The 24,226-nt window shown below is 47.7% G+C and overlaps 1 protein-coding gene across 2 annotated transcripts in view; it reads left to right on the forward strand.

The window, feature by feature from the left end:
- Window positions 1-15,038, forward strand: part of plcl1 (phospholipase C like 1) — a 44,014-nt gene extending 28,976 nt beyond the window's left edge. Inside the window, exons 2-8 of one of the 2 annotated variants that reach the window (XM_018732386.2) lie at window positions 652-1,254; window positions 1,800-3,476; window positions 6,241-6,603; window positions 9,783-9,986; window positions 11,726-11,801; window positions 12,804-12,913; window positions 13,936-15,038. In XM_018732386.2, the coding sequence (XP_018587902.1) occupies window positions 652-1,254; window positions 1,800-3,476; window positions 6,241-6,603; window positions 9,783-9,986; window positions 11,726-11,801; window positions 12,804-12,913; window positions 13,936-14,124 (3,222 nt within the window). In that variant the 3' untranslated portion in view covers window positions 14,125-15,038. Of the gene's footprint in view, window positions 1-651; window positions 1,255-1,799; window positions 3,477-4,121; window positions 4,903-6,240; window positions 6,604-9,782; window positions 9,987-11,725; window positions 11,802-12,803; window positions 12,914-13,935 lie in introns of those variants that run through there. The other variant, XM_018732387.2, reaches the window with a different exon arrangement.
- The last annotated feature ends 9,188 nt before the right edge of the window (window positions 15,039-24,226 follow it).

A 24,226-nucleotide genomic window follows, 5' to 3' on the forward strand; every position in this document is an offset into this window, starting at 1 on the left:
AGGCACAAGTATGTAAACTCATGTTGCTATGTAAACCGTGCAGACATAAACAACAGGAGATGAGCAGCTAAATCTATCATTGGATGTTCCTTATATTGCTTAAGGGAGCCAATGTTATAGGTATAGTGTTGAGGAGAGTCGTTATCCATATGCATTGGTTATGCTCTAGGAACACACCATTTATTAGTTACAGGCTGATTTTGGAGAATAATGCTGAGTGCATGAATTATGTGCTTTTTTGAGGGCAGATTTAACAAACTCATGGCCAACCTTTGTATGATGTACTGTAGCACCTACTGCATGAATGAACCTTAGGGAGACATGACATTTCACTAGAGTATAATCAAATGCCATTCTTCCATCCTGTGTCAATCAGGACAGCAGAGATACAGAATAACTGTTTTTTTAGTAAATTAAGGACAGTACAATAAGTGAGAAGGGGCAGAAGGGTATACTTTGAGTAGCTCTTACTTTCAAGTGTTACATTTTGCAGAGTAAACCTTTAAACTGTACTGTGTTCAGGCTCTGTCTGGCTCCAGTGGAGACATGTTCTAGTCCATTGCGCGTGCCAATTAATTAGTACGTTGCCATTTGTCTTCCTGTCTGTCCACCCATCCTTTTCCCTCCCTTTTCCACGTCTTCTCCCCACAGGACCCCATGGCACAGAAAACCAGCGGTGGACGGAAGAAGACGGTGTCCTTCAGCAGCATGCCTTCAGAAAAGAAGGTGAGCAGTGCAGCGGACTGCCTGGCCTTCATGCAGTGTGGCTGCGAGCTGAAGAAGGTGCGCCCCAACTCCCGCATATACTGCCGTTTCTACACTTTGGACACGGAGATGGCCTGCTTACGCTGGGAACCCTCCAAGAAGGATGGCGACCGTGCTCGCCTGGACATCAGTGCCATCCGCGAGGTGCGCACGGGCAAGAGTACTGACACTTTCCGGCACCATGGACCCGCTGAGCAGCTTCCTGAAGAGGCTGCCTTCTCCATCATATATGGTGACGGCTACCAGTCCCTGGACCTGGTTGCCCTTTCCCCCGATGTAGCCAACATCTGGGTGACAGGCTTACGCTACCTGGTGTCCCACCCAGCACCGTGCTGCGAGGGGGATGAAGGCAGCCCCGGCAGCCGGATGCGCCGTGACTGGCTGGCTGCCGAGTTCGCCCTGGTGGACCAGGATGGCTATGGCGTAGTGCCTGAGGATACAGCCGTGACTGCCATCTCTAGGCTCTGTCCTGGTATCAAGGAAACCAAGGTAATTAAAGGCAGGATTCTGTAACATGCAGCCTCTGGAGCACATTGCAGAAAACAAACTGTGTTAGTAATGTATTTAGGGGAATAATTCAAGTCTAATTTATTATAATTTCAAAGACAAATGTCCTGTAAAATGTACTAATGGGCTCAGTCATGCTCTATTTTCAAATCAATAGGTAATCGAGCTGCTGTCGTACAAGAATGTGCCAGAACTGGAATGTGATTCCATTGAGTAGAATAAGGGCTTAAATGCTCTTGGGAACATATGATATTTTGGTAGTTTGCACAATGCTTCTTCAGTGCGATGCAATGAAGTGTGAAGTCAGAAGTAGTTATTCTCTCTTGGGGTTGTGGGTGTTTGGCGAAAGGGGTGAGAACGTGGTTAAGTCACATGAGTGTCCAGAGCTTGCATAAGCTTACTGATTTTCCTCATGTTGTTGTGATTCAGTCTGAAGAATTTCCTCTGTTCTTCTCTCGCTCACCTCTAATTTTCACATCTTAATTTTCCCTTTCCCGTTGCTTCACTTGTGCCCTGCACCTCTTCAGGTACGACTCAGGTTTAAAGAAATCCAACGCAGTAAGGAGAAGCTTACCTCCCACGTAACCCTTGAGGAGTTCCAGGAGGCCTATTGTGAGCTGTGCACACGACCCGATGTTTACTTCCTGCTGGTCCAGCTGTCCAAGGACCGAGAGTGCTTGGATGCCCAGGACCTGAGGCTCTTCCTAGAGACAGAGCAGGGCCTTTCCCTGGCCACGGCTGAAGGGTGCCTCAACATTGTGCACCGCTTTGAACCATCTGCCGAGGGCCGAGAGAAGGGCTTGCTCGGCCTGGACGGCTTCACCCGCTACCTGCAGTCACCTGAATGCAACCTGTTTGATCCCGAGCACCAGCATGTTTGTCAGGACATGAGCCTTCCGCTTTCACATTACTACATCAGCACCTCTTATCGCTCCTACCTGCTGGAGGACCAGGTCCATGGGCATGCCGAACTTGGGGGGCTCTTGCATGCCTTGCAGGTCGGGTGCCGCTGCCTGGAGCTCGGTGTAACAGATGGTCCGGAGGGAGAGCCCCTTCTGGGGATGGAGCACAATTTGCAGCGTCACCACCTCCCTGGCGCAGCTCCCCCCATCACAATTCGCAGTACACTGGAGGTAGTCAACAAGTATGCCTTTGTGACCTCGCCATACCCGCTGCTGCTCTATTTGTGCCAGCATTGCTCCCCATCACAACAGCGAGTGCTGGCTCAGCAGCTGTGTAGTATATTTGGGTCCCGCCTCTACATCCCTTCCATCCAGAATGGGACACTAAGCGGCCGAGGGTCTCAGCTGCCCTCCCCAGAGGAGCTGAAGGGCCGAGTGCTTATTGTAGGCAAGAAACTACCTCCAGAAGAAGAAGGCTCAGAGGGAGACGTGTCTGAGGAAGAAGACGAGATTGGAGGCGGGGGCCCGCTGGCAGGCCGACGAATGACAATCCCTGGGGAGGAAGAGCTGGGCGTTGTCTTGGTGGTGCCCCCGCCCTCACAGCCGCACCGGTTGCGTCTGTGTAGGGAGCTCTCTGAGCTGGTGGCTGTGGCTCGTTCCAGCAGCCGCATCTTCTACAGCCAGAGAGCCATGCAGAGCTCACCACCCGGCACCCCTGGCACCCCTAGTACCCCCAGCACACCCAGCAGCCCCTTCCCCCAAGAGAACATTTGCTGGATGCTCTGCTCTCTTGGGGAAGGAGAGGCAGGCCGGCTGGCTAGCGAGACCCCCGAGGAGCTGGTAGGCTTCACCAAGCGGACACTGACACGGGTCCGGCCCAGTTCAGTGCGGCTGGACTCTAGCAACCCCAACCCCCAAGAGTACTGGAAGGGGGGCTGCCAGCTGGTGGCACTCAACCAGCAGACTCCCGGGGCCATGCTGGACCTACACCGGGCTCGCTTCGCTGCCAACGGGTGCTGTGGCTTTGTGTTGCGGCCTGCTGTCATGCGAGAGGAAGTGTCCTACTTCAGTGCTAACACCCAGGACTGTGTGCCGGGTGTACCACCTCAGACCCTGCGGGTCAAGGTGATCAGTGCCCACAGCCTGCCAAAGCCACAGGGTGCGGGCGCCAAGGGGGAGGTCATTGACCCCTATGTGGTGCTGGAGCTGCATGGAGTGCCTGCTGACTGTGCAGAGCAGCGCACCCGCACTGCAGCTCAAAATCAGGACGACCCTCTCTTTGATGAGACCTTCGAGTTCCAGGTGAGACCAGCTTGGCTCTGTAACACCTGTTAGTTATGGATGGCTTTGCCTTTGCTTCCGTTTATGTGCATGTCATGCTCAAACATGACCATCCAAGGTTATACAAGCTATATTCAGTCTAGACTCTGGTAAAAGCAGAACGTTTGAAAGTTAATTTTCACCTACAGATGACGTTCCCTCTGTAAATGTGTGGATGACCAAAATTTTTTAATTTCCCTTTTCTTCAAAAATGAATATATACTGCATGAAAATTTAGACTCATTCCAGAATGAGTGGACACCCTTCTGGAGCTTATTAGATATTGCTACATGATCACGCCTGTGGAATATTTATTGCAGCCTTTCGCCATTGTTTTATGTATTTTGATGTATTTGCAGTGTCTCAGTGTACTGTCTTGACTGCTCTTCATAAAGCTAAAAAACACCACAGAATATAAAAATACTGCTCAAATGGCTGTATTTATAACTTTGTCAAAGAAAGGCATCAGCACTTTTTTTTTTAGAAATGCATCACCAACCCCAGAGCATCAGACTGTCCTGCTGGGACATTATTTTGCAACTGAAAAGGGTAACGCTGCCCTTCCTGAAGGGCTTGATCTCAGTGAGATGGGGGGGTGGAGGGCAGTGCAAATGACTCACGGCGCAGAACGGGTCGCCTCCTCTCGGATGTCTTAATCAGCGCCCAGCGGAAGGCGAGACAGGCAGCGGCCCTGTGGCGAGCTGTCTGCTTCTTCAAGCAAAACATCCGGGATTCATGGGGTTTGGAGCTTGGGGACACAAATGGAGGTGGTCCACGAGGAGTGCGCTGCAGGTGAACTCCTTTGCTGTCACACAAGGACAGACAATAGTTGTCCACCGTCCGACCTTGAAGTTCATGTCACCTGAATCGGATCAGATCGGTCTCCCTGAGAGGGACAGGAGAGAGACGCCCCTTTCCTGTTTCTCCGGTTGTTTTCAGAGCACTAGATTACATCTCAGTGACCGCAGCTCGGGAGACTCTTACCTGTGATGTGCCTGGAATAACTATAAGGGCACAAATGGGTTTTGGGCTGTGATTGATGAGGGCGGCGGAGTGCGGGCATGTGAAACCGGCCCCCGGCGCGGAGCAACACAGTGCACACTCTCGCCCTTCAGACAGTGCGCCCAGGTCACTGGGTTCGATTACCACATTCGCTGAGTGTCTGAGGCTGTTCCTAGTCGTGCCAGAGAGCAGCCTCTGCGCGCTCACACACCTCTGTAGCAGACTGCACACACCTCTCCTGAAGTCCTCCATTTAGACAAACCCTATCAGACAAAGAGAAAAAAAATGGCTTTTTTGACAAACCACACAGTGAACTGATGGGCTTTTTGCTCCAGACACCTCTGTATGTATGACTTGGCACCACATGTTTTTGCTTGTGAAATGAACTCATTTACTGTTACGAGTGTTTGACAAGAATGGACAGAAACATTAATAATTAATAATTAATTAAGGCTTGTGCTTTAACAAAGAGAAGGAGTCAGCATGAGCCTTCATCTCTACATGTCTGTATTCACATCACGACTCATTTTAACGCACCTGCTTTACGGTTACATTAATATTAATGCAAAGTTGACATGAGACATTATTATGTGAAAATCTTGAAAGGGATCACGCTGGAAAGGTAACAAATGTTTATTTTTATTGTAAACCTTGCTTCAGAAAGACTGTCATGTTGGGAATTGTACAGGTTGTTACCTCCCCCTGCAATGCATCCGCTTGTGTTTCCACGTGTGCTCTTCTGCACTTGTTGCCATTCCTGGCCTTCTACTGCTTCATGTGAAATAGCTGGAGAAAGGGGCTTGTGGGCAGTAATGCTGGAAAGACTTTATTTGGCCACCTCCCACCGATTCAGACCAGCTGGGTGTTCAAAGACATGTACACCTAGGTCCCGCAGGGCTGTACTCTCCTGCTGGCATATTGATGTCGAAACATAGATTCCACCACAGCTGTAAGTCACAGGAGGAGAAATTTCAATCAGTTGAGCACCACCAGCTGGCAGCCCCTCTTCCAGTACTCTTTGGGGTTGAGGTTGCTAGAGTTCAGTCGCGCTGAACGGGGCCGGACCCGTGTCAGTGTCCGCTTGAGGCCCTCGTGAGCTTTGGGTGGGTGGGCTCCCAGTGAGCTGTTAACACTCCGCTTTATTTGAGTGTACCTACTGCCTAATATCTATATTTGTGAGGAGAACTTCTGTAAAGATGGCAATTATCGGTTTTTTATTCATCATTAATATCTACTGTATTTACTGTAGTCCTTCCTGTTTTATTCCTGTATGCCTTTATTCCCAGATCTGCAACCCAGTAGTTAGAGGATCTGTCTACTCTCTACACCCCAAGAGCTCGGCAACAGCTACGCTCCTCCATGTCTTGCCACTTGGTGGTCCCACAGTGGAGAGGCCCAAAATCGAAAGTTCAAAGGTTCTCGGTTTTGGCTCCGCTGCGGTGAAATGAGCTCCCGCTCCCCTTTAGATCTGCCGAATCACTTTCAACATTCCAAAAGGGTCCCCAAATGCTTCTATATAAACTTGCATCGTCTGCCCCGATCATCTCTGTTCCCTGTGAATTCTGTATGCGGCTACTTGGGTAATGTGGTCTAGCACAGCAGTGCTGTTAGATGTACTTTGTGAATAGTGTCTAAATCCATGACTCCCCATGACTCGTCCTTTTGTGAAATCGACTTTTTCTCTGAAAAAATATGTCTGTCTACTTTTGTCTGTTGGGTTGAATTGCCTTGGATGTGCCCCCAGGTAAATCTGCCAGAGCTGGCCCTCCTTCGCTTTGTGGTTCTGGATGATGACTACATTGGTGATGACTTCATTGGCCAGTACAGCATCGCATTGGAGTGCCTCCAGCCTGGCTACCGCACCGTGCCCTTGTTAGGGCTCGCCGGAGAACCATTGCCACATGCCAGCCTCTTTGTGCATGTGGCTGTTACGAATCGCCGTGGCGGGGGCAAGGCTCACCGGAGGGGGCTTTCTGTGAGGAGGGGCTCACGGCGAGGCCGCAACTACGTCACTCTTCGCAGCACTGGCATCAAGGTGCTGGACGACACCTTTCGCTCAGCAGCCACGCCTCTAAAGGAGGCGGCCGACCTGCGGGAGAACGTGCAGGTGAGACTGCTAGCTGGCCAAACGAAAACATTGCTCTGCTCAGTTAAGCCTCACCGAAGGTTATCTTCCTGTTTTCAGAATGACATCTATACAAAAACAGGGTTAGGGTGCAGGTACATTTGCATGAGATTTCCATGGGATTGAATGGTCTATAGTGTCACAGGCACCCATGTGGTACGAACTCGATTCTAGCAGTTTAGCCGCTGGGCTCAAAGAGAGATTACTGCTCTCTATAAATACCACTGAAAAAAACAAACCTGCCTTCTTTCTCTTCTCTGTCTTTCTCTCTCCCTGTATTCCTGCTTATCTCATCCTCATCCTTAACCCTCTACTCTGTGCTGAGGCAAGTATTAACAAGCACGAAGATGGCTGTGAATACAAAGGTCTGCCTCATCTTGTGCAGCCCACGCATTGTTTTTGTCTCACTCTGCGTCCAGCACCCAACATACACATGCCATCACATGGCCGGAGATAATCTCAAGTGCCTCCTGTCTCCATACTAGGCTGAGGATTGAGCCCATGTCCTCTAAAACCACAGCTTTTTGGCAGGGTGTATGATTAACTTGTTGAGCTGAAGGTCCACCTCTCTGGCTTAAGGGGCTGATGAAACTCTTGCCCTAATTCCATCAGGTGAAGTAACAGTGACATTTCCAACAGACGATGAAGAACACCATTTGGGTTCTCTTATTGCTCATCGCACACCACGACTATGTGATGTATGACTAATTGAAATTTTCAATTTATGAGTTGGTGTTGGGGGTGTGTTTCTGATAAACTGGAAACAGTGTACAAAATGAACTTTCATTCCAGTCTTTGTTAGTCTTTAAGGAAAGTTAAAGTACAAACCCCACACCATAGCTTCAATGACATAGAGCACACACTCTCAGTGATTCCTTAGGTCTCTGTGGAAGACACTGTCTGGCTGTTTGCTGGGCATACATATGTCTACGTGGTGTTTTGGATTTTTCAGCACCAGACACCCTCATCCAGGTGATCCAGCCAGGGTTGATAAGGCCCCACCCTGCATTCACATAGAACTACTCTGAACCATTAACTCATCTTTCCTGATTCACAGCCTGTAACAACTTTCACAGCATTCCTCTGGCTCCCTGAGATACTTCAGATAACTATAGGTTCTATTTAAGGATTTTCCTGCAAGGCTCCTGTAGCCTTCTTAAGTCGAGACACACCATGCTCTACAGCATTGCGAGCAGCACTGCTCCACCAGTTCCTCGTACCTCACCGTCTTTCTTCCATTAGCCTCTTCCATTCAATTTCCAAATGAACTGCTTTGCTTAGGAGCTTCTGAGAGCAACACAATGACTGGCCTCAAAGATCTCTCAGTGATAGTGACTGGAAGCCTAAGGTGCTATCCCAGGTCAACCACCATTTGCTTGTGCCATTTTACCCTAAACCCCGAAAGAGTAGCTGGAGCTTGTTACTTTGCCTATACAAAGAAATGCTGCTCATCCTTTGAGGTACATCAAGCCACCTTAGGGTTAGGGTTAGGGTTACGGTTAGGGTTATCAGGTAACAGGTTATTTTCATTTGAAATTACAAAACTGTTGATACTAGGACTTTGTGAACCAGGAGAGGCCAGAGGACTCGTGACAGGATGCTGTACAGATTTACCAATGCTTTAAACCTTCCTGGAAGTCATGACTTACCTATTGCTACTAACCATCCCTCCAACTCTTTTGCAAGTTGCCTGAATTACCACTGTGTCCATCAAGCTGCTTTCAAAATCACTTGTCTAAGCTCTTCAGTGATTTCTCCAAAATGGATGGAATCAGCGTGTCCCCTCTGCTAAAGCAGAACTTAACAGTAGTAGTAGTTTTCCCCTCTTCAGCACCAGACATCTGGGCAATGCTGGCTTAAAAAATATTGTTGTCTGTGTAAGAAGCCTCTCCAGCCCTTGCAAAATCCACCTACATCTTGGGATGGACAATGTAGTCAGCCATGAAGTTTTGATGAAGATTCTGATGGGTGGTTGACTGACCCTAGACTTGGTGCATGGGTCTCTACACTATACACTCTACATTTTCCAGCTTCCCAAGTATGTTCATGGCTGGCAGAAAGAGGATTACAGAGATGGTACAGCCTGTAATTAGCCCATTCTCCAGCCTATGCCACTCAGATGTTGCTCTTCCTGATGTGACCCACAAACTGACATCACTGTAGTAACCAAGGAGGAGGTCTCTGATCTTGCTCGGAATGTAGTAATACAATATTGTCACCTCCACCAGCTTGTGTGGATTTGAGCCATTGGCATTTGTGAAGTCTACCCACAATGCAGCCAAGACTCTCTTGTTCTCACAAGCATCACTAAACAACTGTGCCACTACACCAGTGTGTGCCAAGACCCTGGGTACCCTGGGAAATACTCCTGTCTGCATTGACATGCATTATTAGGAATGCTGAAAAATAATTTGCCCTCTCCACTGAGCAGAGAGATTACTCTGAATTGGTCGATCCTTTTTGAATTCTTCTCCTTTGGGGTCCACACCCCTTCAGCATGCTTCCACTGCCTTACAACCATCTGCCCATCACCTTCAGATCCTCCAGAGATAATGTACCAGCTTTGGGCAATGTTTATAGGTACCGCACTTGCGCCAGGGGCTGAACTAGGTCTCGCCTCACAGTCTTCTGTAAGTCCTCTAATCCAAGGTCACCTGTAGAGTTTGCAGTTCTGCCGAGACCCTTTGTTGCTCTCACTCCTGGTGATACATCTCTCGTAAAATATTTAGATGGGACCCTTAGTCAGTGAGGTGGGGAAAAGGAATATTATTCTATGCTTGTGCCCCATCAGTATGTTTCTGTCTTTTCAATGCAGTGCTACTTTTCTCACACACTCTCTAATGCTGTGACCCATAGCACGTTGACCAGATTTTTTTTAAAGAACAGAGGGACCTCTTCTGTTGCATGGGAGCTCTCCACTACATCCCTCTTCTTCAAAGTCTTTTTTTAAATAGATCCTGTTTTGTTAGTGTCAAAGGAGGTCAACAACTCGGATTATGCGGCAGTCACGTCTTTGGTTTGTTCTAGAATAAACAAACAGCTGTTTTCACGGTGCACACTCTGATCAATTCAGATACTTGCTCTAAGCGCAAGCGCTTTCTGTTGTTTTCACAATATTTTTTCTTACTTTTTATCTTTGCTTCTTTCTGGGCACTTTGCAGAACGCCACAGTGAGTTTCAAAGAGCAATGTGGCCTCCCCCCGGTGGCCAACGTGAAGCAGTGCATCCAAAGCCTGGCTCCCCGTCTGCAGACTGTTGAAAGGCCCCCAGGGGCCTACCTTGCCTTAAAAGAAGGTTACCCCTGTTTGGAGGTGCTCGGAAGTCTGTCTGACACCACACGTAAACTGCTCGCTGCCTACGACACAGTGAGTATCTCCACGGTGGAGCCCATTGCTCCGTCCTCAGCTGCCCCCCTGCACAGTAATCATGGTAACAGAGCACTCCCCCGGCGCAGTGTAGGCCTCTATCCTTTCATTAAACGTACTTCAGCAAGACTGGATGCCCACTCAGTGCCTCCTGCTGCGTCTCACAAAGTCTCACATCAATACTCACCCGAAGGCTGAACAAAAACGGTTCCTTTTAGCCGTGTGTGGGCGCTCAGGCACACACCTACGTGGCAGCCGCACACGCTCTCAGAAACATGAGTGCATACATGCACATATCACATAGCTGCACATACACATGAACATCTCTACTCAAGACGATTTCTGAGGTCCAGCAATACAACTCAGGCATGCAGACATACAGAAATAAATAAACTGTGTGTGTGTGTGTGTGTGTGTGTGTGTGTGTATACACTTGGAAACACACAAACAGGTTTGTTCTCCAATTGTCCAGCCTCCCACACCTCCCCTTGCCTCCATGGGCCCACAGAGTCTGTGTCACACCTCCAACTCAGCCACTACATGCTGTGTTCAGATAATGAACGTTTATACAGTTACATGGATTAACGTCTTCATGTTGATGTCATAGAGGCTGGTTCAATGGCTAAAAATGGGAGTGGGAGTCGTCAGCGGCTAAGTCACCTCAAGTACAGCTCTCTCCTATGTTTCCATGTATGAAGAAACATTTTGGGCACACGAGCGAGTCAACATGGAACGCTGTCAACGGTAAAGTGGTTGCCCTGGTTACAGACAGCAACACTGCTGGCAGCATGGTGACCGACCACAGGACAACTTACAGCTCACAGAGCTGTCCGTGCTCTTCAGTCTTTTTCTGGGGAAGCGGCAGTTTATCCACAGCTTTTCAAATTTATATCAGCGTAAAAAGCATCAAGTGGAGACACAAAGAAGGCTGTACTTCTCACTATAAGTGGGGACCCACAATTGTGTTGGTGACACCCAGGCTAGAAAAATCATAAGCAAAATACACACACGCACACACAGACACACACACACACACACATACATACAGTCCAATGGCATATTATTTAATTATTTAGTTGTGAATTTTCTGGGGAGACTGAATGATGGGGGACTGAATAAAGTGTATTTCTGTCTGAAATAAAAGCTGAAGTTATGTTTGTGTATGATTGTGTACATTTGTGGGTTAACTGTGTTTGTGTGTGTGTGTGTGTGTGTGGTAGACCCCCATACGTGCACAAAACTAATATGTCCTTGGCCCTCCATCCTGCTGGAACACATTTTGCACACATGCTCATCGCCCCAGCCCAGGATCCAGAGGCACTTGGGACCTCAGGCATTAAATGCCATTTGGCTTGACAGGCCTGGCAGCCCATGTTAGATGGCAGTGTTAAAAATATCCGGATTGTGGGAAACACAGCAAGTCAGTGAGGGCTTTGCCCTCGGCCTCCATAGAGCCCAGTCGGTCCCTGGAATGCTCTCCGCTTGTCGGCTTTTTGCGTGGGGAATCTGTGCTCCCACACGCTGAGAGCAACCTGTCCTGGAGTGCCTGCTGTTCGAGCCACATGACTCAGCTGAGTCCTTGACACAGATGTCTCGCTCTGTCAGCTGCTGGCTTTGACACAGTGGCGGATGCGTGTGTGTGTGTGTGTGTGTGTGTGTGTGTGTGTGTGTGTGTGTGTGTGTGTGTGTGTGTCAGATGGAATGCCTCTCTTGTGCTCATGTCCCCCTGTTCCTCACAGATGGTTGTGGCACACAGGCAGCTGATTGAAAACGCCGACGCCGTACATGAGAGGATTGCCCAGGTGCAAAAAGAAGGTGAGCAGGGGGTCAGGTTGGGGGTTGGGTTCAGGATGATAGTGAGGGTCGGGGTGGGGATGGGGATGGGGAGAGTCTGTGTTTGGACTGATGGAAAATAAGCACATACTGAGAAGAAGAGCAACTAGTTGAGTCATGACAATTTCATGTCCATGTTTTCTGGCCAGAAGGCTTTCGGGACAGTGCTCTGTGTGCTTTGCGTGAGGCTCCCTGCTTCCCCCAGCGCGTTAGTCCTCGTCCCTTTGCAGGAGCTTCTCATTTGTGACGGCTTATCTTCTTCCATGTGGAACAAACAGATGTGGCCCACAGGAAGTATGGAATGCTGTGTCCTCATAAGGGGAAAAAAAAGCAGAGCGTCCTCTTCGCAGATTTCAGAGACCCGGCAGACCCAGGCTTAGCCGGGGCCGGGACTGTTGGGGAGGGGGGGCACGGAGCAGAGCGTTGCTCTGTGGTTCACAGCCAACTGGCCCTAGACCAACAGGGAAGGAGGAAGGAACAATGAAAATGTTTATCTTCCATTTGACTCCAGCGAAACCCATGTCAACTAGAGCCAAGCGTATCAACTGATTTGTTATTCCACACTGTTGCATATTTATGTTTTAAACTACATGTTTTACTTGAACTGAGTGAAGGTCGTATAGTGTTCTGGTCTTTTTTTTTTTCACCAAAATCTCCAAGTAAATATTGATGTGATGGGAGGAGGTGCTCTTTGCGTCTACTGCTATCCATCACTGTGAACATGGTGCTCCACTCACTCATTTGCCTTGTGGAAATGTAGCTCCCAGACTCCCCCTGATGTGCTGCAAGGTCAAGCTGGAGTGACGCACGCTGGCTGTTGCGTTGAGCGCGCTGAGCGATGAGCAGCCAGAAAGGAGCTCCTTCTCTTGATGCAATGAACTTGTGTGCATTTCTCTCCTTGATGTGTGTCGCTCTGGAGAGAAGTGTCTGCTACGTGAATTAATGTCAACGTGAGTGCTGACCGACACGTTCTCGTCCACTCAGGGATGGAGTTCCACGAAGATCTGCCCCGGCTCGGAGAGAAGGAGGGCCTGAAGGGGCGCAAGCAGAGCAAAGCAGTGGAAAGCTTTGCCTGGAATATCACAGTGCTGAAGGTACGAGCAGAGACCGTCTTCGTGATCTCGAGTCCTTGTCCAAAACGGCAACAACATCTTCAGCCTCTTTCCATCACTATTTAACGATACAAACGTTTGCTGTTCGCTGACCTTACGAGCTGCTCCATTGCAACACCGATGAAGTGTTTCATAAGGAGGACGTGGCTGAAACTGTGGCTCATATATTAGAAAACATTGTGACTGTTTGTAGAGTAACTCAGGCTTTAGGACAGCGTCCCTGAGGCATTTGCATCGGACAGTTATATCCGTCCTCTGTATGTAAAAATAGCTTTTCTGATAATGTTTCTCTCCTCCTCCTTAACTCGCTTTTTTCTCCTCTGTCACCGTGAGAAGCCAATGTTTCATGAAAAGGGAACGTCCACGTCTAGCTCCGCTGTTTGTAGTGATGCAGTCCAAAATTATTAGTGTGTGTGTGTGTGTGTGTGTGTGTGTGTCATAACTACCATAAACACTATAAATTCTGTTGAATCACATGACAATACCGCTAAACACACGTGAAAATTCACTACAAAACAGAATAAAATAGTTATTCTTCAATGAGGACTCTATAAATCCATTATGGTTTTTACACATGGGGGTATAGTGGTGGAGTGGGTTGGACCGGGTCCTACTCTCCGGGGGGTCTGGGGTTCGAGTCCCGCTTGGGGTGCCTTGTGGTGGACTGGCGTCCTGTCCTGGGTGTGTCCCCTCGAGCCTTATGCCCTGAGTTGCCGGGTAGGCTCCGGTTCCCTGTGACCCTGTATGGGACAAGCTGTTCAGAAAGTGTGTGTGTGTTTTTCTTACACATGCAGCCTTAGAGCAGTTTACAGTAACGACTGAGATCCTTAACCAGTAAAAAGGCTGGACAGCCACATGGTAAACTTATAGGCAAAACAAATCAAAAGACATTTGGTTCCCTGCTTCACTCCGACGTCCTAATTTTCCTCCTTCTGTCTTCCTGACCAAGTCGAAACGGGGTGATAGGACGGTGTCACCGGTGTTACCCTCTCTCGCCTGTGCAGGGCCAGTGTGACCTGCTGCGTGGAGCCAAGATGGATGCTCTGGATGCCCTGCGGCAGCTGGCCCTGGCGTGTGAGGCCTGCGGCCTCGTGGCTCCCTCGGCTCTTCACGGCACTTCGGCAGTCCTGCAGCTGGCCAACCACAACGCCCACGCACGCAGGGGCAGCGCCCAGGGGAACGGCCGGGTCTGAAAGCCACGCGCCCTCATGAGAGCGACAGAAAGAGGGAGCTGAAAGTCAAAACGAACCAACGAATGAATGAACGCGACGTGTGGAAGCGCCCGAGGTCTGACGCTACAGGAGTGTTGGAGGGAATATTGCTCTGCTGTTTTCTAAGCCTCGGTCCAGAGGAAGGTGTTAAACGGCTGCGCTCCATGCTTTCGGTTCTTTCCCTCTGGCGGGGTTCTGTGCAACCTTGCACATGGAGGGAAGTGCGAGTTTTTGAGTGCGTCCTGTAACTTTCACTGTGGCGGGTAACACGTGGACTGCAGTGTCGCGTCGCCGCTCTCTTTCACTTCCACCGTCACGATGTGAGAGGTGCGAGGGATGCCCTTGACCCCCTGCATCCCTCTTTAAGGCTTTGGTGCTTTTCTCACATCTCATCATACTTTGATATTTGCTTCTGCTTCAGCTACATCTGTATAAATAAGGAGCAGGTTGTGTTTTTTTCTGTGTTTCTACGTTGGAAATCAGGTTACAGCACGCTGCCCCTTGGGCTTCCTCTCTTGTACCCTGATGTGAACCTTTGACTTTGTGTGGTGGACTAAAAGTCATATGTTTCTTGGCGTGATGCTGATGTCACCTGAATGTGGTGGAAGTGGCCGCAGGACCCACGTGAGACTGAATGTGAGATGACGATGCATGGCGGAAATGATCGGGGCCACTAACACACAGTGTGAGTTGAGCTCTTTCACCAGCGGGTCACAGGAGTGGTGCAGCACAAGTGTTATTAGCGCCTGTGAGCATCGCATTGTCAAATGGCAGCACTGGGCTGTTGTTGCTCCAGCTGAGAAATGTGCAAACCTCACTGCTCTACTTTGGCTTTTAATTTGACCTATTTAAAAAAAAACTATATGTATAAATATATAGTCTTTTTATATAAAAAAAAAGCATGGTGGCACAGCGAGTAGCGCTGCTGTCTCATAGCGCCTGGGTGATGCGAGAGGACATGGGTTCAATCCCCGCTCGGTCTGTGTAGACTTCGCATGTTCTCCCTGTGTCTGTGTGGGTTTCCTGTGGGTGCTCTGGTTTCCTCCCACAGTCCAAAGATATGCTGTTCAGATTCACCCATAGTGTGTGAGTGATGGAGAGAGAGTGTTCCACTGATGTACAGATGAGTGACCTGTTGTAAGTAGTGTATCTAGCAGTGTAAATCACCTTGGTGAAGAAGGTGTGTGGCCTGATGACACTATATAGAGTTCATTGGAAGTTGCTTTGGAGAAAAGTGTCTCTTGAATAAATAAATAAATGTAAATGTATACTGCAAAACAAATGACTGAAGTAAGTATTTAGGGTTTTTAATCACTGTCAACTTGATGTGTGTAGAAGCCTATTAGTACTTAAGCATTAAGGACAGAGGAAATATAACCCTAAACACTCATCTCCATAAAGACATAAAGATGTGCCATCACCAGTTGTTCAGCGTTTCCTAAAGAACAAGGAGCCCAAGATCACAGAGGTGGGAGGTATGAAGCGCCACGTACAACTTCATTACTTACTAAGAGGAAATTTGGGTGCTCCCTGCTCACCTATACATCACCAGGAAAACATGTGCTCTAGGTGTGTGTGGATCATGTTATGAGCATTCGCTGTGTTCACTGTCACCGCTCCGGGTCTGTGGACACGCGATGATCACGCTAGGGCTCATGCTTCACTAAGATGATAAATGTACATCATACGTAGTAAATTTCGATTTCGACACGTCACTTCCAGAGTGTCACTTGCTCATGGTGGCATAGGGGGTTCAGCTGGTGCCTCACAGCTCCTGAGTTGCTAGGTGAGGGTGTGGAGTTTGCATGTTTTTACCTGTGTTTGCACACCACAGGCACGCATGGAAAAAGCCACCGGCAAACCACTTCCATTCCTCGGAAGCCAAACGGTGGGTGACTGTGAGTCGAGGTCGACTCCCTGGCACGTCATCACTTACTGTCAATTTTCCGCATGTGGCCTTCCGAGCCGTTCACAATAACGATTGTGTCCTTTGGCAGAGTAAGGTTGGACATCGCTGTCCTATTGGCAAAGTGCTCTGGAAATGCTGGTTGGCCCATGGACAGAAGCGATTAGGAGGAACAATAACATCCAACGGCCAAAAACAGAAGAAAAGAGGAAGTGGCTGTTAAAGATCTCTTACTCTTCTTTAGGCGATTTCCATTTGCTCTTCTTTTAAAAAAACTCCTCACTTTCCCTTCTTTGGCTTTTGCTTCTCACCGCACCCTTATTCCTGTTCCCGCCATATCAACGCCTCGCTCCCCTGTCATGTTCGTTTGGGTCGGCGGCTCAACTCCGAGACCGTAAGATTCCTCTTCACTTTGTGTCTGCAGCCCTGTTCACAGGAGGTAGGATTCCGGCGCTTTATTTATTCGTTCCTTTGTCATTTCGCCCATGCTTTTCCCCACAGTGATGTATGGTGTTGAGGTCACCACACTCCTGGGCAAACACCTGGGTCACCTGTCCCCCCGCTCCTTATCAAACAGGAATGGGTCACACTTGACCATGCTAAACTGGTTCTGGGCATCTGTTTTCCTCACTTGGGTTTACTTTTCTCTAACTGATGGTTACATGCAGTTGAGCGTGTGAGACGCTGTGTTTCTCACCTGTCCTGGTGTAACTACACGTAGGGAAGAACAGAGTAACGGCAGAATTCAGGAGATGAGGTGCCAATGTTCTGCCCGTCTTCTGCTTTAACATTGCTGGCAATCAGTGTTACGTTTAGAAAAGTGAATTAAACTAACTGTACATGTAAGTGTAACTCTACAGAGTCCCGCTGTGTTATATCTAAGTGTCTGATCTAAGTGTAGTGTTGGGTACTACTGTTAGTCCACGTGTCTAAACCAAAAAAATTCTGCTTTCCTCTCTGTGTGTGTATCCTGTATACTGTACTTAAATCCTTGTCCACTTCTTTTGTTTTGTTTCCTTTTCTGACTTTTTAAATGTAGTCTTATTGTCTACTTATTGTAAAGGGGTATTTATTGAAAATGGCGACTATGTTTTAGTACTATTGCAGTAACATTTGCTTTTATTTTAAAAAGCCACTTTGTATGCTGTTTGATTAACAAATGTAACAGATCTAGTGTCCTGGCATAAAATGAATAGTCTTTTATTGTCTGTGTCTCTGGGCTCTTTTCTTCCATGTCCCTGTGTCTCGTATCAGCATCCAGGAGAATCGCTGTTCGGCGGGTTCCACTGAAAAACACAGTTTATACAGAAGATTAAAGGCACGGGGTTAAGGAGGCTTTGTTTCTTCATGTCAGGCCTCTGATGTTTAGCATCACATCTGCATATGTTCATATACACTCTGCTATAATAGAAAAAAAAAAAAACATAAAAATGCAAATACTGCAAAGACTTGTGAGAACAGATGCCCTTTTTCATACAACAGGCACAGTGGCATAGCCCTTGGGTGGTGCGGAAGGACGTGGGTTCGATCCCTGCTCTGTCTGTGTGGAGTTTGCATGTTCTCCCTGTGTCTGTGTGGATTTCCTCCAGGTGCTCTGGTTTCCTCCCACAGTCCAAAGACATGCTGTCCAGGTTCAGTCACAGTGTGTGAGTGACAGAGAGAGTGTGTTTCACTGATGTATGGATGAGTGACCCATTGTAAGTAGTGTATCTAGCAGTGTAAGTCACCACGGTGAATAAGGTGTGTGGGCTGATAACACTAATAGAGTTCATTGGAAGTCAGGAGAAAGTGTCTGCTAAATCAATGTAATTATTCAGTATAATGGCATTTTTTTGCTGTTATGCAGTCATTCAACATCCATACATGTTCACCGACACATAGTAGTCGGTTCCACCACACACATCCACTGTACGCCACATGCATAGGTGATTCCCTACAGCACGACTTCCATTCCTGTTTGTGGGTTCAGAGCAGTCATTGAACATAACAACAACAAAGTAAACAAGGACTAAACATTCAGCACTCAGGGGAAGCTGTATAAAAATTTCATATTAGTTCCAACCAATCGCAGCCATTGATTCATGTAAACCTGATATGGCACCTTCGAATCCCACCTCCTCTCCCACCCTGGATGGATGCAGTGAAAATTACTCTGCTTGATAAATGAGCAAGTCACCAAGGTAGAGATGCTGCCGGTCGCTTTGGAGAAAAGCGTCAGATAAATGAATGAAGGTACATCTGGGTGGCACAGTGGCATAGCGAGTAGTGCTGCTGTCTCACAATCCCTGGCTGGTGTGAGAGGGCATGAGTTCAATCACCTGCTCAGTCTGTGTGGAATTTGCATCTTCTCTGTGTGTCTGTGTGGGTTTCCTCCCACAGTCCAAAGACATGCTGTTCAAGTTCACCTGTAGTGTGTGAGTGCCAGAGAGAGTGTGTTCCACTGATGTATGGATGAGTGACCCAGTGTAAGTAGTGTATCTAGCAGTGTAAGTCACCACGGTGAATAAGGTGTGTGGGCTGATAACACTACATAGTATCCATTGGCAGTTGCTTTGAAAAAAAGTGTCTGCAAAATACACACACACATTTTCAGAACCGCTTATCCCATACGGGGTCACGGGGAACCGGAGCCTACCCGGTAACACAGGGCGTAAGGCCGGAGGGGGAGGGGACACACCCAGGACGGGACGCCAGTCCGTCGCAAGGCACCCCAAGCAGGACTTGAACCCCAGACCCACCGGAAAGCAGGACCGTGGTCCAACCCACGGCGCCACCGCACCCCCGTCTGCAAAATAAATAAATGTAAATTAAGCATTACATGTAATAATACAGATGTTATTCCATTTAGGTGATACTCTTCTTGAAAGCAACTTACAGTATAATGGGGAGTGTGGGTTTGGGTTTGAGCTCGGGCTCTGACGGGGCAAAGAAAGACAAAGGGAAGCTGTCTGTTACACCGCATTTCTTGGAGCACCGGCACACACGCCAAGAGGTATCAGTGAGCACCGAAGGACAGGTTTGCATCCAAGAAATGCCTTTTCCTCAAAGCCTTGCACCTCAGGCCAGCCTTTTATAACCCAGGACAGGTGCCTGTCACCTCTTTATAGTCTCTCACTCACTCCTCAATGGTTACACAACAGTTTACACTTCCCAGCAACTCTTGTTCACATCAACTGTTTAGAGCCACTCTCTGCCCCCAGTGCAGGACAGCAGCCCTGCTATTAAACTAGTTACCCATTTATACTGCTGGATCACTTTTACTCTATCACTTCAGGGTAAGTAACTCATCCAAGGGTTCTACAGTAGGTACACACACACACACACACACACTGTCTGAAACCACTTTTCCCATACAGGGTTGCAGGGTTCCAGAGCCTTACCCGTTTCACAGAGCGTAAGGCTGGAGGGGGAGGGGACACACCCAGGATGGGACGCAAGTCCATCACAAGGGTCCCCAAGTGGGACATGAACCCCAGACCCACCAGAGAGCAGGACCCGGTCCAACCCACTGCATCACCGCACCCTCCTTCTGCAGTGGGTAGTGGGACTTAAACCTGGGCCCTTCAGGAGTCAAGCAGTGGCTCTAACCGCTACATCACCTGCTGCCACTACAAAGTGTCTCTAAGGCCAGAGTGTCTCCAGCCTATGTAGAGTCACATAGGTAATGATCCTGTAAACTTCCTTTCTTTTGTTCATGAACACCTGTACAGCAAAGCATCACAATATTTCCATCCAAGGTTTACTGTGTCGCCCACCCTGTGCTTACAAGGCTCACGCCTGATCACTGTGACCCTGCTTTGGTCAAACTCTTACTGATACTGAATTAATGGATAAAAATGCTGTATTAAAAGACAAGCTATAATACAAGCTCAGTTACAATACTTTGAAGGTGTATTACAATGAATTACACACACTTTCTGAACTGCTTGTCCCATATGGGGTTGGGGGGAGCCAGAGCCTAGCCCGGAAGCTCAGGGTGTAGGGGACACACCCAGGGCGGGACGCCAGTCCGCCGCAAGGCACCCCAAGCAGGACTCGAACCCCAGACCCACTGGAGAGCAGGACCCGGTCCAACCCACTGCGCCACCAAGCCCCCCTTACAATAAATTATTTTTAAAAATTACAAATAATTACAGAAAATTACAGTTACAATAAATTACTTCCCCTCCCCTAATTTTGAATGTTTTTTCCAACTGGATGTTGCCAGGTGCAATTTGTTAATAGAAGAAGAGAAAAAATCTGACCTTATTTGTCTTCCTTTTGGACATTAGGGCTTAAAAAGTCCGAACATTTTGAATGGGGCCGATGAGTTTCTATACCCTCTGTATGTTTCTCCAGGGAAAATTTTAATATACTGTACAGTAGGTTTGAATCTTCATTAAAGGTAAGAATCTTTGTAAAATCACACACAACCAGCAGGCGGCGCTACATCACAAGCGCTGGACGAGCACGAGCCTGGCGATAAAATCTATTTATGCAGCATATTATACTGTATGTCCACCCAAAATAAATACTCTTAAGACTCGTACCGAACGGCAGAAGACGTGGCGAGAAAGTGAAATCATCTTAAATTATTATTATTATTATTATTATTATTATTATTATTATTATTATTATTATTATTATTATATTTTATCATAAACTGGTGGTTGTAACAGGGGCGGTGCGGTGGCGCAGTGGGTTGGACCACGGTCCCGCTCTCCGGTGGGTCTGGGGTTCGAGTCCCGCTTGGCGTGCCTTGCGACGGACTGGCGTCCCGTCCTGGGTGTGTCCCCTCCCCCGCCGGCCTTACGCCCTGTGTTACCGGGTAGGCTCCGGTCCCCCGCGACCCTGTCTGGGACAAGCGGTTCTGAAAATGTGTGTGTGTGTGTGTGGTGGTTGTAATGTTAAATGTGATTATGTTATATATATAACAATAAAAAGTATAAAATACCCTTTATATTATTGTGATTGTTCATTAAAATTATTTTATTATTTCACATATGAATTGTTCGCTGTGAAATATTCTTTGACTGGCATCTTACCTAGAAATATATATTTCATAAATATGAAAATCATTTGTCATTTTGCATTTCATGGAAACTAATATGACAGTTTTCAAGGAGGAATAAGTAATAGTTCTCAGAAAGTAGCCTTTATTATTCGACTTAAGAGGAATACATTTTCCAAATTTTCTAATTCCAGATTCCAGGTTTTTTTCATTTTTTTTTCCACAGGTCAGTAATAATGAATAATATGGACTGGGGTTCGATAAATGTACAGTTAAAACAGTACAGTGGGCCTGCAGTGCTGCTGCTAGAAAGGTAACTACTGTCGCTACAGTTTATTGTGTGCGACATGTTCCCTGTAGGCCTCCTGTAACCAAGCATCCAGCAATGACATCTGGACACAGCGGCAACACCACGACTCACAAAGCAAATATAAGTTTTACACTTCAAACAAAATGTAGCACAAATGGTTTATTTCTTGTTCATTGGACGCATAAAAATGAGGGATATTTTGAAAACTAAACAGCAAGATCATTTAAAACAAAAAAAAAAAAATGTTATTAGTAGAAAATGGTTAGATTTCCACCACTTTAATAATATATTTCATTCGGGAGATCATTTTGCCCGGTGTTGGAAATGGGCGCTCTGGAGATTTTTTTTTTTTTTTTGCTGCCATTAAGGTCTTTAAGTGGTTCAATATTGAAATCAGAGGAAGGAGGATGAGGAGGAAGAGGAGGAGGAAGAGGACAGCAGTACAGATGAAAACAGGGAATTGATGTAACGGGTGACCTTGAGGAACGTAAATGAATAAATGTAAAAGTGTTACTTCACTTTTTGTGCATTGTTACTATATGATAACCTTCCCTGGGGTGAGAGCACAAAATGGAATATACATAATATTAAACCTCTCAGTGCTCATCTCTTAGTGCATATTGTCCACATATTCTTTTTAACCACTCCATACGCTGGGCACTCATTACCACTGGTTAGAATTAGGGTTAGGGTGAGGTCTGGGTTAGGGTTAAGACTGGATAGGGTTAGGGTTATGACTGGTTAGAATTAGGGTTAGGATTGGTTAGGGTTAGGACTGGTTAGGGTTAGGACTAGTTAAAATTAGGGTTAGGGTGAGGTCTGGGTTAGGGTTATGACTGATTAGAATTAAGGTTTGGATTGGTTAAGGTTAGGAATAGTTAAGTATATGACTGCTTAGGGTTAGGACTAGCTTGAATTAGGGATAAGGCTGGTTAGAATTAGGGTTGGGACTAGATAGAATTAGGGTTAGGACTAGTTATGGTTAGGAATGGCTAGGGGTAGGACTAGTTAGAATTAGGGTTAGGGCTGGATAGGGTTACGGCAAGATCTGGGTTTGGATTGGATAGGGTTAGGGTAAAGACTGGTTAGGATTACAGTTATGACTGGTTAGATTTAGGGTTAGATCTGGTTAGAATTAGGGTTAGGACTGGTTAAGGTTACGGTTAAGAGTGGTTTGGCCAATTATTAGTGTTCAGGAGTGAAAAGCGGCCCCCTGCATGACTCCTGCTCACCGTGAACAAACCACAGTGTCTGAGCATCAGAGTCCACAGCGCTCTTTGGGTCAGAGATGCGTACGCTGTGAAAAGTGTCTCCAACTCCAGCTGCCATGTGCTGGATCGCAGTAATTCTCAGTCTTTAGGTGATCCCTAAACTCCTCCTTAACCGTCGCCCTCAGGGGCGACCGGCCCTGTTTGCACTCCTTGCACCCCTGACCGGTGGACTGTTGGACCGGTCGTCCCATGCTGTGGCCACGCCTTGTGACATATAGTCTCTGGAGGGGCCGCAAGCAGATGGAGGAGATTGGAGAGCCTGGTAACCGAGGGGGCAACATGACAGGTAGGCAGCTCCTAATGCAGTGCAACATCTGGCTGCTGCTTCGCATCAGAGCACGCGTGTCTGCCCCTGCTGCTCGCACCGGGGACTGTGGGCACAGCAGCCTGCGTGCAACGCGCAAAACGGGGCCCGATGACCGCGTGGGCCGCCACATTCCGCCAGCCTGGATAAATGCTACTGAGGCGAACGTGCAAGAACCGAGGAGACCGCCGCTGTCCGGCCATGTGTCTCTTACAGAGTCAAACCTGTGGAGAGCTCTCCCTCGCTCCTTCAGAACGTCCTGCAGCATGATGCTCAAGACAGGTTAAACAACGGCGATGAGGAGTGGCTCATTCTGGCCCAGCAGCAAACGATAACCAGCCAAGTCCTTTTGAGAGAGAGGCTCTGGAGAGGTGTGCGCGTGCGGTCGGAAAGGCACCGTTTATCCACGCAGGTAGTCGCGGCGAGTCTCCGTCACGAGCGCGCAGCCGCCGCCTCGGAATGACTCTGTGCAACATTAATAAAGCCCAGTTAATTTTAGTTCACTGTGTGCCTTTAAGAAGCACTTTGGATTTAATTATAGGCTTCCCAGAACAGTAATTTCTCTATGATTGACGAAAGATCACTCTTAAAAGTGCGTAAATTGCATCTTATTTTTCCCTCTTTTAACCACAACAAAGGGATGCCAACAATAGCGCCATGTGTTTCCCCGAGCAAGAAGGGACAAATTACCTGCCATTATCTGTAATGTATTAACATCGTGCGGCCGACTGGGGCCATGATTGAAAAGTTTCGCTGATGAAAACTTTTACTGGCAAAACTCTTCTGCTTTCTTCACGTTACCAGCTGCCCGTCTCTCGTGTTCCTCTTCTACCTTTGACTTAATGTGGTACTTCATTATTTTTCTTGCTTTCTTTGTTTAAATGGGGTTATAAAGGCCACCAGTGAAAACAGGTGTGGATTTTAAGCCTCCTTGGACTTTTGGCCACCTCACTGAACTGTGAGCAATTCCTGTTACCTTATGTCACGACCTTTTCTTGTTATTTGCAGGAAATGTATGTTCTTACGTTTATTTAGCCAACACTTTTGTGTGAAGTAACGTACAACCATTTACCTCTCATACAGCTGGGTAATTTTACTGGAGCAGTTCAGGGTAAGTAGCTTGCTCAAGGGTACCACAGCTGGATGCGAGATTCAAACTTCCAACCCTTGGGTCCGAAGGCAGCAGCTCTAACTCAACCAGCTGTGTCTGGTTGTGTGGCTTTTATTTCCTACTCTTTTCCTGGCCTGCAAACCATTTGTTCAAACCATTTTGGAGCTCATTGTCCATATGTACATCCTAAGA

Source organism: Scleropages formosus, chromosome 1 (assembly GCF_900964775.1).
Source record: "Scleropages formosus chromosome 1, fSclFor1.1, whole genome shotgun sequence".
NCBI lineage: Eukaryota > Metazoa > Chordata > Actinopteri > Osteoglossiformes > Osteoglossidae > Scleropages > Scleropages formosus.